Source organism: Bidens hawaiensis, unplaced genomic scaffold, assembly GCF_021521415.1.
Source record: "Bidens hawaiensis isolate Kalapana, Puna unplaced genomic scaffold, B.hawaiensis_p1.1 tig00019558_1, whole genome shotgun sequence".
Lineage (NCBI taxonomy): Eukaryota > Viridiplantae > Streptophyta > Magnoliopsida > Asterales > Asteraceae > Bidens > Bidens hawaiensis.
In genome coordinates this window covers 49113-62112 of record NW_027492971.1, presented here as the reverse complement: position 1 = coordinate 62112, position 13000 = coordinate 49113, and the positions used below count along the sequence as shown (strand labels likewise).

Sequence of the window (13000 nt, the reverse complement as noted above, 5' to 3'; positions counted from 1 at the left end):
GCCAGTCTAAAAGGAAATGACAGCGTGAGTTAGCGCTTTCTGCTCTACAGATAGAGAGAGAAATTAAGAATGGTGTACATTTATAGGTTTAGGCGGCATGTAAATATGGAAAGTAAATAGTAGTGCTTCACATGACTTTGAACGTTTTGGTCCCTTGCAAGTTGCAAATTTCGAAAAAATTGTACCGGTATATATAAAATAGTACACCCCAACTTAAATAGGGTTCCCAATTAATGCCTGATTAATTTCATGATATATCATCAGTGCTGGTTTAGTATAAAGATAACTATTGTATTTAAGTCAGATTAAAATGAAAGAAAAAGGGAAAAGCAATAGAATGTATTGTTAGAAATATGTCTCATTAATATAATTACAATATATGCTTTCCTGATCAGATGGATATTTGTCTTTTTTTTTTTTTTTTTTTGAAAAAGTAGGGATGCATCATACCTAAGTAACACCTCGCGTAGCCATTAGTGTCCGGTTGAGGTGCGAGTTTGAGCTTAGCATAAACAACTTCGGGTTAGATTTGTTTGCGACAAATTTATGTCAGGTTTCTTTAGCGATGGACAGTATCGGTTATTCAATTCGGTTACCAATCATAATCGTTTATCGGTCAAAATCGGTTATTTGTTCGTAACCCTTTTTCTAGGCTTGAAAACACTAACCCATTTAACCGGTTTTGGTTATTATAAGCCTAACCTGAAAATAACTTGTCTCCACTGTAACATCCCGAAATTTCTAAAGTAATATTTATTATATTATTTTGTCGGGTGAAATAAACGAGTTAGTGGAACGATAATAATAATAGCAAAATATGAAGACTTAGTAGGATAATTAGATTGGATTAGATATGGACCAAAAGGAAATATGGGCCTTCGGTCCATGGGCTTAAGGGAGTATAAATACCCCCTTAAACCCCAATCCTTTCCATTCCATCCATTTATCCATCCTAATCTCTACACACTCCAAAACACACACAACCCGAACCAAGATCCATAGGCGAGGACCCGAGCTTGTTGGTGCTAGATCGTCGTGACGAACCAAAGCAACAAGACCAGCTCGTGTTCGTAGTTCGACTCATTTACGGTACGTTTATATCGAGAACTTGTTCGTTTAGGTTTGGATTAGTATAGAAATGATAGATCTGTGTTTGTATGGTAAAAACGAATCCAACAAAGCTAAACTTACTGAAAGTGGTTATGATTTGATGGGTTAATCGATTGATAAAAGAACCCGTAACCTATATGCCTAAATCGCACCCTTTAAACATCGATGTTAGGTCGATTTGATGGTTGGGGTTTGTAGGCGCTGGTCAGACGATTCCGTGGATACCTAAATCGAGTTATTTGGTTAAGAAACGAAGATGATTAAGGGATTTAAGGACGAACAATACCTGCAGCTGGACAACTTCGCCTGCAAGCTAAGTTCGCCTGATGAACTTCGCCTGCAAAGCTAAGTTCGCCTGATGACAACTTCGCTGCAAAGCTAAGTTCGCCTGATGACAACTTCGCCTGCAAAGCTAAGTTCGCCTGATGAACCTCGCCTTCAAAGCTAAGTTCGCATGATGACAACTTCGCCTAAAGCTAAGTTCGCCTAAGGTTTAACTTCGCCTAAAGCTAAGTTCGCCTAAGGTTTAACTTCGCCTAAAGCTAAGTTCGCCTAAGGTTTAACTTCGCCTAAAGTCAAGTTCGATTAAAAAATAAATTAAAAACGATAAATAAAAGTAAGCTAATACTAGGCCACCAGATTAAATCAGGCGAGTATTGATACGTGTAACTTATACAGTTAGCCGTGCACAGCTCAAGAAGGGAATAACTATTAACGGAGGGCGTAACAGGATTCAGGTGAGTTTCTAGCCCCATTTATGTGTTATGTTTTCGGGGCTGTGTGCATACTCGATATGTTTGTTAATACGCTTATCCTAAGAGATAAGTGTATGCCTTATGTGAATGATGTGATATGTATGAATGATTGCTTGATGGTACGTGAACGATCTTCGGATATTGCACGTACTGTCAGGTTGTAACGCTATGTATAAGGTAAGTATGATATATATGCTTATGTGTATGAACGAGATAAAGTTAATAAAAGAAGGAAATGATGGTTGTATGGTTGTATGGTTACGAAAAGGGTACCGAGCCCTAATAATACTCGAGGTATGATGTATGGTTGTATGGTAACGAAGAGGGAATCGAACCCTACTAATATTCGAGAACTAGGGAACCGAACCCTACTAATATTCGAGGAAAGAGGGTACCGAGCCCTAATAATACTCGAGGAAAGAGGGTACCGAGCCCTAATAATACTCGAGGAAGGAGGGTACCGAGCCCTAATTATACTCGAGGTATGCTGTATGGTTGTATGGTAACGAAGAGGGAATCGAACCCTACTAATATTCGAGAACTAGGGAACCGAACCCTACTAATATTCGAGGAAAGAGGGTACCGAGCCCTAATAATACTCGAGGAAGGAGGGTACCGAGCCCTAATAATACTCGAGGTATGATGTATGGTTGTATGGTAACGAAGAGGGAATCGAACCCTACTAATATTCGAGAACTAGGGAACCGAACCCTACTAATATTCGAGGAAAAAGGGTACCGAGCCCTAATAATACTCGAGGAAAGAGGGTACCGAGCCCTAATAATACTCGAGGAAGGAGGGTACCGAGCCCTAATTATACTCGAGGTATGCTGTATGGTTGTATGGTAACGAAGAGGGAATCGAACCCTACTAATATTCGAGAACTAGGGAACCGAACCCTACTAATATTCGAGGAAAGAGGGTACCGAGCCCTAATAATACTCGAGGAAGGAGGGTACCGAGCCCTAATAATACTCGAGGTATGATGTATGGTTGTATGGTAACGAAGAGGGAATCGAACCCTACTAATATTCGAGAACTAGGGAACCGAACCCTACTAATATTCGAGGAAAGAGGGTACCGAGCCCTAATAATACTCGAGGAATGAGGGTACCGAGCCCTAATAATACTCGAGGTATGATGTATGGTTGTATGGTAACGAAGAGGGAATCGAACCCTACTAATATTCGAGAACTAGGGAACCGAACCCTACTAATATTCGAGGAAAGAGGGTACCGAGCCCTAATAATACTCGAGGAAAGAGGGTACCGAGCCCTAATAATACTCGAGGAATGAGGGTACCGAGCCCTAATAATACTCGAGGAAGGAGGGTACCGAGCCCCAATAATACTCGAGGAATGTAGGGCGTAATGCTCTTTATAACGTAAGATATGAAAGTAGGTTAATACAAAAGAAAGTATGAAAGTATGAATGAAAGAATATAACTTTATGTGTATTGTATAGTGTATGATTAACTAGAACTCACTCAGCGTAGCTGACTTTTAGTATGCACGCAGGTGAGTAGAATGAGACAGCTAGCTTGAGCGGGCACATGGTGGGCGAATAGGAGACTGGCATCTGAAGACTCAAGATGTTTTAATGTAATTGACGTTTATTTTGAAAGACAAGAATGTTTAATTAAGGCAAGTTTTGGATTGCTGTAACGTTTCATGAAAGTTTTTATATTCCGCGAAAGTTTTAATGAACTCTGATTTGTAAGAACTGTGTTTATGAGTAAATCCGACGCTAAAGTAGGGCTACCGGGTTCGGGGCCTTACATCCACTTTTTGGTTTCACTGCTTGCAATATTTTGACAGATGAGCTCACAAGGTGGAGTTGGACGTGGCTTTGACATTATACAAATTTTGCGACGAGTATTTTGTTACCTTTGACATGAGACACAAACTAAACTTTGTGAAGATTTTGTGGTTTCTTGGTTTCAAGTTGAGTATCAAAACAATGTGATGTCCATTTATGATTTAATTAGCCTTTCGGGTTTAGAATTAAGAGGGTTGAATGGTTTTACGTTCTACTGGGTTTTTGAACGACAGATAAGTGGTGTAATCAAACCTAATCATTCAATACCTATTTGTAGGGACAGCTAGCTAGAAACAGCTATATAGCCATTAGAAAATGATAAAAAGGGGTAAAAGCTGATTATAACCAATGTTTTCATAACCGGATCGGACAGCAAACAAGATGGGCAACCGGTTCAACCAGTCAAACCGGTCAAACAACTTTGTTAAAAAAAATGACGGGTGTGACTGAAAAAAAAATTAATTCATAATAAACCGGTTCAAGCGTTGCGGTTTTCCGGTCAGACCGGTTCGGACCAACCGGTTCTCTGGAAGCCGAGCGAACTACACAGATATTAACCGGTCGGGCCAATCGGTCGAACCGGTCCGACCAGCCGGTCCAGTCCGGTCTCAACAACATTGATTTTAACGTTATCAATAACCGGTTAAGCGATTAGTAACCTGTTAAAAATAACCGGTTAGTAATTCGTTAAAGTTCGAAAATGTGTAACAGGTTCCTTACCATTGGTTTAATTAAATCTCTTTTACTAACCGATTTCTTTAATACCGGTTATTAATCCAGTAACCGGTTTCGGATTCAGATTGTTTTCGATTAACCGGTTAGGAATTTTTATTTTTTTATAAATAAAATAACATATATAATTTCAAAAAACAACCAAACGATTTACAATGAAGAGGCAGGTAAGCAGGCAACAAGTTACGCCACAACCTCCTTTTGGATAGCAAACCCAATCCTACTAAAAACAAAGTTTTGGTTCTTATGGGCCGATAAATTAGTATGCACGACTTTCTGAACTTTGTTTAGAATGTCCACAGCATCCGGAGTTAAGAAACCAAATGTGTCAAAGGCAAGGGGATAAACACGTGTTGATTCTAGGGGTGTTCATATTTCAATTTGCATTCGAAACATTTGAAATTCGATTCGATTCGAATTCGATTATTAAGATTCGAATTCGGTTTGAAAAAATTTGAATTCGATTCGTATTCGAGTGTATTAATCGAATACGAATTAATGATTTATTATTCGATTCTATTCAAATTATACATACATATATGTAAATATACAATTATTTTTTTTATTTGTGTCAAATCCATAAATAATAAACATTCATTACAAATTATTAAACCCAATATGCTATATTATTGTTTCCTAGCCTATACTAATATGGGTGTTATTTACTTCTCGCTTTGAATATTTTGAATTTTATACTATTTGTAGTTTAGTTTTGAATTTATTATCATGTGGTATTGTAGCTATTTTAAATTTATATGTTTCGTTTGTAATTATGATTATGGTTTTTGAATTTTTGGCATAGGTAAATTTGAATTAGATTGTATTTATTCGAGTTAAAATCGAATTTGATTCGAATTCGAGTTTCAAATACAAATTCGAATCGAATTTCGAATTGGGGATATAATACGAATACGAATCGAATGGTTCAACTTTTAATCGAATACGAATACAGGCAAAAAAAAACAATCATTCGGATTGTTCAATTCGATTTAACTTGAAAATTCGTTATTCGATTCGATGAACACCCCTAGTTAATTCTCTAAACAGGTTTTCTCGTGTTTAACAACCTTGCCCGATGCCGCCTTCAATGCTGCTTTACCTGCTACAAACTCATTGTCCCTAAGCCCCTATAAGTGGAAGTGCACCTCTACTTACATTGCAACCGCATATGATTCAACTATAAGACCCGCTATAAACATTGCAACCAAATATTATTCACATTACAATCAATTACGACCCCATAACTAAGACCCGACATTTAACTGTTTCCGATCTAGTACTTCTTGTTTCCTATCTACAACTTCTTGTAAGAAAAGTCATCACTAACTTAAAAAGTTTTTGTGTAAGTTTGTAAACTTTAAGTAATATGTAAAAAAATATATATAATTTTTGGGTTAAAGGAGTTATGTTGTGTTAATCCGTGAATACATGAGTTACATATGTCCAACATGAGTTTCAACTTTTAATATTGTTCAGTTTGACCTGTAAACACGTATTGGTTAGCACTCGATCTTAGTGTCTATCAATCTTTTTGAAGTCTGTTTGAAAAGGAGAATTTTTTATGTAGGTTAATTAAAATGTTCTAGGTTGTGATCTTCGTCTATATATCCTGCCAATTAAGTAGTGTGCCTTCAAAATTAGCATGCAATCAGATTATATGCTGAAGAACTATAGTGACATTCTGCTTGGCCTTGTACCTTTGTTCTATAAGTCTATTTCTCATATAGGTAATATATGTACTTTGTTGACCCGGCCAGTAATTTGATGTATTTATTTGTCTTCTTTAATACGAAAAAGAAAATGTTATGGATGGCAAAAAGCCATAAACTATTCAACAACAGAAAAACAGTATATAGGCAACCGTTTTTATTTGGTTTTTTTTTTTTAATTAATAGCCATGTGACTTAAATTAAACTACTTAAATTACATTGAAATAGGAGGCAAGCGGGCAACAAGTTACATCGCTAACCCCTTTTGGATTATAAAGCCAAGTCTTTTATAAACTGCATTGGTTGATCTTTGAGTCATAAGTCATAACATTGCTATGCATAACGCGTTAAGTAGCCTCACAACCTCAGACACGAGGAACCTAAAAATATCAAACGCAAAAGGAATAAACATGTGTTGGTTTTTAATTCATGATTTCTCATGTTTGATCGGTTTGTATGAAACGGCTTATAAGACAACCTGACCCACCATGAACACCCTACCTTCCATGCCCACAAGTGGAGAAACTCTTGTTGTAAATAGAATAACTTAACGTTGATAAAATATCATTTTCTATTTAAAAAAAATATAGATAATCATTAACATCTTTCTAATGTATATTTTTCTATTGAATCCCCGACTTGTAGCCTTGTAGTGGGAGGCTTGGGTTCTTCAATAGAGACTTAAGTTTGATTCTCACTCGTGTCACTTTGGGTGGATATTAGCAATGAAAGATTTGAGCTAAACATTGTGCAAAGGTTGTCAATTTGATCCCCGGGTTTTAGTCTCACCGTGTGTTACGCCAGAGAGTTCTGCTCTTGTGGTGGCACGACCGTCAAATGGCAGCCTACGGTATGGCTTCCCGGGTAGCCAAACTCTGAAGCCAGCATGGTCCCGATTAAGACAACATTGTCTGTCTGACCAGAGTGGGGCAGCGGGATTTCCAAATTTAAAGAGGACAGCAGCCTAAATACAAAAAAGTCGCCCATTCTAAAAAATAAATATATTTTTCTACTGGGTCGGTTTTTCTTGCTCAACCGTCTTTCAAGTTAAAGTCAGATCTTTAGAGTTGGGTCTACTAAAATATTATATAATGAAATACATAGGAAGTAAGAGCCCAGAAACCAATACAAAATGAGAATTTTTGGCTATTCTATTAGGAAATGGCCATCTATTTTCAAAACAAAAAAAATTCCACAATCTTCATCTTTTAATTTATCAAAATATCTTAAAAATTCATTTGAAGAAAACTAGTTGAGTTAGAGCATTTCCAGAATCAAAGTGTTCTTTATCCTTATTTTTATAATTACATTAAAATCACTATACCTTTTTCTTTTCTTTCAATTAAATTTTTTTTATATTGTTATCATTATCTTTTTTTCTATTCTCTATTCACAAACACTTTTAAAAAAATATTAAAAAGTTAATGGGAGTGAAAAGTGTCTTTCCAAATATACAAATAAACAATATATTTTCTCTATTCTTCACTCAAAGTATGTAGACCCACTCACATATATATCGTGAGACTAATATGAACTCTCTAATAAAATGGGGAAAAAATGGACAATTCCTAGAAAAATGAATTGAAATAGAAGATTTGGTGATGTTGGCATCGGCTATCCAAACATCTTTTTTGCTATTTGGCAACTCCCTTTTTGTTGGATTTTATAAGCCAAGTACGAACATAATCATTGTTATTAGTGGAGTTAGATCATCTAGTATATGGATGAACTCGGTACTAGAGCTGTAGAAAAAAACCAGTTTGGGACCGGCTTTATGCAAACCGAACTGAACAGGTTTGACAATAAAACCGGTTTCACCCAAACCGACCCAAACTGTCGATTCTGGGACCGGTTTAAGGGAAAACCGGTTTAAACAGGTTAACCCATTCTAAACCAAAGCAAACCGACGTGGACCAGTTCTACCTTCCAAGCTCCTAAACCGGTTTGTGTCAAACCAGTTTGGACCATGGTTTGACCAAACCGGTTCAGTTTCAAAATCGGTTCAGTTTGGGAAAAAAACCAGTTTTGTACACCTCTACTCAGTTCCGGCCGGTAACGGTAACAAAAATTCCAATCCCAATTTTCCCAAAATCTTCATACTAGTACCGAAAGTATCGGTTTGGTACCAACACGCTTAAAGAGTTGGATACTTCAATTAATTAAACAGCATCCTCTGAAGTGAAAGCGACACCTAGCTATCTATGGTGAAAAGGAGGCCTTATTATCCCCCAAAAGGGAAAACTCTTCTCTATGATCCTCTAAAGACGAAGGCTTCCTTACCCCTTCAATTGTTCACCTGACGACCAAGTTCAACCACTCCTTGGTATAAATTGGTGCCCTGGCACCACAGATTCGATCATCTTCTATGCACTCCTCTCGTCCATTACACCATACTTAGAACAACTAATTGCTTCTCACGTCAGAGGTGGATTGCAGGAAGCTTCCTCTTGCCGTGAGCTAACATTTGTGTCTGTTTTGCAAAACTCTTTAATACCTCTAGAAAATACCAGGAAACCGTGTCCCCTTATTTGTCATAACAACACTTCATTATCTAAGTTAGATGCTTAACAAAAGAAAATAGACTAAAATTAATGGCTTTTAGATCAATATGAATAAACGGGAAAAAAAAAAGCAAACAAACCAAATTTAGTGTGCCAATTGCGTAATGGTGACAGATATTTTTAACTTCAGAAATTTCAATTTTGCATACATTGATGCATATACCATGCAAGATATAGCAAGTATTTGATATAAAACTTTGTATATGCACACATTTCATAAACAGGATCAGACATTAAATATAAAAAAGGATCAATATTAAAAAACCACAAGTCGATCATAAAGATTTGAACTTCCAAAACAACCAACTAAAGTTTCAAAAACAAAAGTCTCTAAATGGAAAACTTCCCAAGATCCAAAATGCATACAATACATCAATAATATCTAATTCAGCCTCTGAGCAGCTTCTTTGGCCAAAACCCTCTCTTTGGCCTTCGTCTTCGCCTGAGATTTGGAACCCATTATCCCACCGCCCCACTTCTTTCTATACTCGTCATACTTGTCATTAAAGTTGGCCTAAAACACCGCAATGGAACAAGGGATTGTTTTTAAGAAAAGAATTTAACATTGGATAAAACAAAAAATCAAACCTTGATAGCTTCCAAGATTCTGCTAAACTCCATTTTGTCTTCGTTTTTAACTGTAGTCAAGCACAGAGCTGCAGCTGTTTTCTGATGAACAATCTGATGCATGCAAAAAAAATGTCAAACCATAATAATGAGAGTCATACCAGTAAGTGTTTTCAAATAATAACAAATAGGTAAATAAGCTTGTAAACAAAAGGGTATGTTTGTGTTCATTTGCTCAACTTTAACAGAACACACAATTAAACAGAGATAGTAGGAAAAACAGGGTTTTCTTGTATGTGTTAGTTTACTATAAAGTGGTGGCGTCTGTTCACATTCGTTCATAAAGAGTAAAAAAGAAAAATTCTCGAATAACTAAATAATTAAATATAGATGAACAAACATAACAGAACTTAAAAACAAATAAAAATGTGACAACGATGTTGATTTAATCCTAATCGAACACCAACAGTTAAACAAACAGGGTTTTCGTGTTCTCGTCCATTTTTAAAGAAAATGAATGTGTTCGTTCATAAATAGTATAAATGAACGCTTAATGAGCATAAGCAAACAAACATAACATAGCAGAAAACATTTAAAAAGAAGACATGAAAAAACATTTGGTTAGTTTTTGTTCATTAATATTTTCATTTAAAACTTTACGCTTGTTAAATTTGGTTTAGTTTTAGTAATTTTAGGCCTAAAAAACTTACTAAAACTAAACCAAATTTAACAAGCATAAAGTTTTAAATGAAAAGAAAATATTAATTAACAAAAGCTAACAAAAATAAACGTAAACAAACAAATAGGAACAATTTTTTAAGTAAATGAACTTTCAAGAACATAAATAAATGTGAAATAAATGTGCTTATGTTCATTCATTTAACTAAATTAAAAAATCATTGATGGTAATTCCTTTAATAGATGTACAAACTACAAACATAAACAACTATCCACATAACGGTTCAAAAACAGTTGTCCGACAATCGTTTTGTTAACACGAGTAGCGAAAAGATAAAGCCTTGAAAAAGTAAAATATATACAAACAATTGAACACATTATAAAACAACTGAACCACCAAAATTATATTTCGGCTTGTTTTAAATCAAGAAACTTACAGCTCCAAGACGGGATTTTCCCTTAACAATGCAGTATGGGATTTCCATCTTTCGGCACAATGCAGGAAGCCAGACAACCAACTCAATCGGGTCAACATCATGAGCAATGATAACCAATTGTGCCTTGTTCTGAAAGGTATTAAATAAAACTCAGTTAAAAAATTGCCAAGAAAACAGTATACTTTATGTTTAAACTTAATTTATCAAAAAAAAAGTAAGAGTTAACCTGCTCAATGAGATAGGTGACATGATTGAGACCATACTTGACAACAATAGGCTTCTTTGTTTCTACAGTTTTTCCTTCAGATTCAGCCTTGGCCTTGTTCACGAGACGTTCTTTCTTAGCAGCCTTATCCTCAGGCCTGTACTTAAGCAGCATCTTGAACAAGTTGGTTGCTACATATTCAAAAACAGATATATCAAATAGCAATTCAAGGGGTGTTTGGCCTAGCTTTTTCAGCTTTTTTTTTTACAAAATAAGCTTAATTTGGTGTTTGGTTTAGCTTTTTAAGCTTATGCTTATAAGCTTATATAAGCTAATTTGAAGAAACTTATTTGAAGATGGTTTCTTAGCTTATTTGTGTAAAGGTGCAAGTTACTAATTTGCCTTCAAATGGTGGTGGATTAATAATTATTGAAGCAACTTGGTAACAACTTGTAGAATATAAGCTAATCCAAACACTTAAAAAGAGCTTATCAAATAATAGAAAATAAGCTACAAGCTAGTTTAAAATATAAGCATAAGCCAACAAACACTGATAAGTATTATTTTATATAATAAGCAGCAATGAAAAAACAAGATACCTAGATTCTTATCAAGAGTCTTAGTAAACTGGTTCAAAGCGGGTGGAACCTTCAACCTCTGCTTGAGGATCCTTCTCTTCCTCTGAATGCGGACAACTTGCGGCCATCTGACGAACCTGTGCACGTCCTTCTTCGGCGGCAAGGCTCCACCGATTCCAAACTGCTTCGGCCTCTTCTCGAACAACGGATTCACTACCTTCTCCTATTTTAACCAACAAATCATAAACATATTCTAAACACCAACTGAAACAGAAACCCTAGGTTTAATAATAATAGTCGTACCGTCTTCTTCTTCGTTGCCACTGGCTTTCCTCCCTTCTTTGGAGCCTACGTTTGATAAAATAGCAAATCATATGAGCAATCGTAGTTTATTTAATTTATAAAATAAGGGAGATTGAATTTGGACTCACCATTTCTGCAAGCTGAAGATCTGGAGAGACGACGGCGGTGATGAAAATGGTTTTGTGTTTATAAAAAGGAGGAAGAGGTTAGCTTCACAAGTTTTAGGGTTTCGAGTTCTGGGCCGGGTTTGGAGAAGCCCGTTTAGAGTTAAACTTAAGAGTTAAGATGTTTATGTTTGGGCTAGGCCTGAACTTAAATATTTTATTGCATTGTATCAACACCATGCATTGCTTAGGCTTGTTTCATTTTTCGAACGAAAATACTCTAGTTCACGCTTGAGCTCAGCTCGTTTTCAAGCTCAAGTTGGACTCGGAAAGAGTGTTAAGGATTTGAGTTTTGTGAGGCTTGAATAAGCTGAGGGTCGTATCAAAATAATTTGATGATTTTCATGAACTTTCAATCGGATAAAACTCATGCTTCTGACAAGAACGAGTACATGTATTCATATGAGTTTCGAATAGCATAGCGACAAACCACGACAACCTTTCAATCAGATAAAACTCGTACTTCTGACAAGAACGAGTGTGTGTATTCATGTGAGTTTCGTATACCATAGCGACAAACCACGAGCATCTAGAGACAACCAGATGTCTCTTAGCTTTCTATATATTGTTAGGGACTTTTGCAAGTTACCTTTCTATTGCCATTGTCTTTCTATGATGTGTTATCTGTTACTAGTATTCTTCGTTATCATGTTGTATTTATTGGAAGTTTAAGAAGGTTATATATTATTAGTACTTTAGGCAAAATTTTGGTAAATACTAGTACTAGTATCATAGGCAAAATTTTGGTAAATACTGGCATCGGTACTGAAATGCTCCTTTCGGTACCGGTTCTCGGTATCTTTTGCTCATCCCTACTACATCCCACCCTCTAAACCCTACCAATAGCTTTGCTACGTTTAGGATTTTGCTACCATTAGTAGTTATCTAACCACCGTAAAAACCAGTTTATAACCTTTATAACTACCGATGGCGCTGCTTCATACCCCTATTGTTACCAAAAACTGAAACGATCATGATCAAATGTTTACTCGCATCTCCTAATTACTTGTATCGTTGTATATTCTAATTTGTCATTTGATCTTAAGTAAATTCCTAGTTGCTCAAAATGGTTTCATGACACTAAAATCACCGGCATTCATCTCTCATTTTAGTGTCATCCTTGATTCACTTAAACAGACATTCACAGAAAACAAACTTGTGCATAAATAAAAGGAAAAATTCCCAAAATAGCCCCTTTTAGAGAGAGGGTTCTCAAAATAGCCATTTTTTCCTCAAAATTATTTAAGATTTGGACTGTCAAGACGCATTGGGAAAAAGATAAAAATAAAGAGGGAGCAGGCCAAATTTCAAAAGAAAGTCAGGTAAGAGACGAAATTTGGGGAAATAATGAATGTAAAGTCCAAATTTTTTGTAATCTTGAAG

At 35.9% G+C, this 13000-nt stretch overlaps 1 protein-coding gene across 1 annotated transcript; it reads right to left on the bottom strand.

The window, feature by feature from the left end:
- Window positions 1–9047: 9047 nt before the first annotated feature.
- Window positions 9048–11620, bottom strand: LOC143558573 (large ribosomal subunit protein eL8y-like). The gene is made up of 7 exons (XM_077047390.1): window positions 11582–11620; window positions 11454–11498; window positions 11172–11373; window positions 10594–10763; window positions 10368–10496; window positions 9274–9366; window positions 9048–9199 (listed from the first exon to the last, which is right to left on the bottom strand). Exons 1-7 carry the CDS (start codon window positions 11582–11584, stop codon window positions 9068–9070), a joined length of 774 nt encoding a protein of 257 aa, XP_076903505.1. The 5' UTR covers window positions 11585–11620; the 3' UTR covers window positions 9048–9067.
- Between the last annotated feature and the right edge of the window lie 1380 nt (window positions 11621–13000).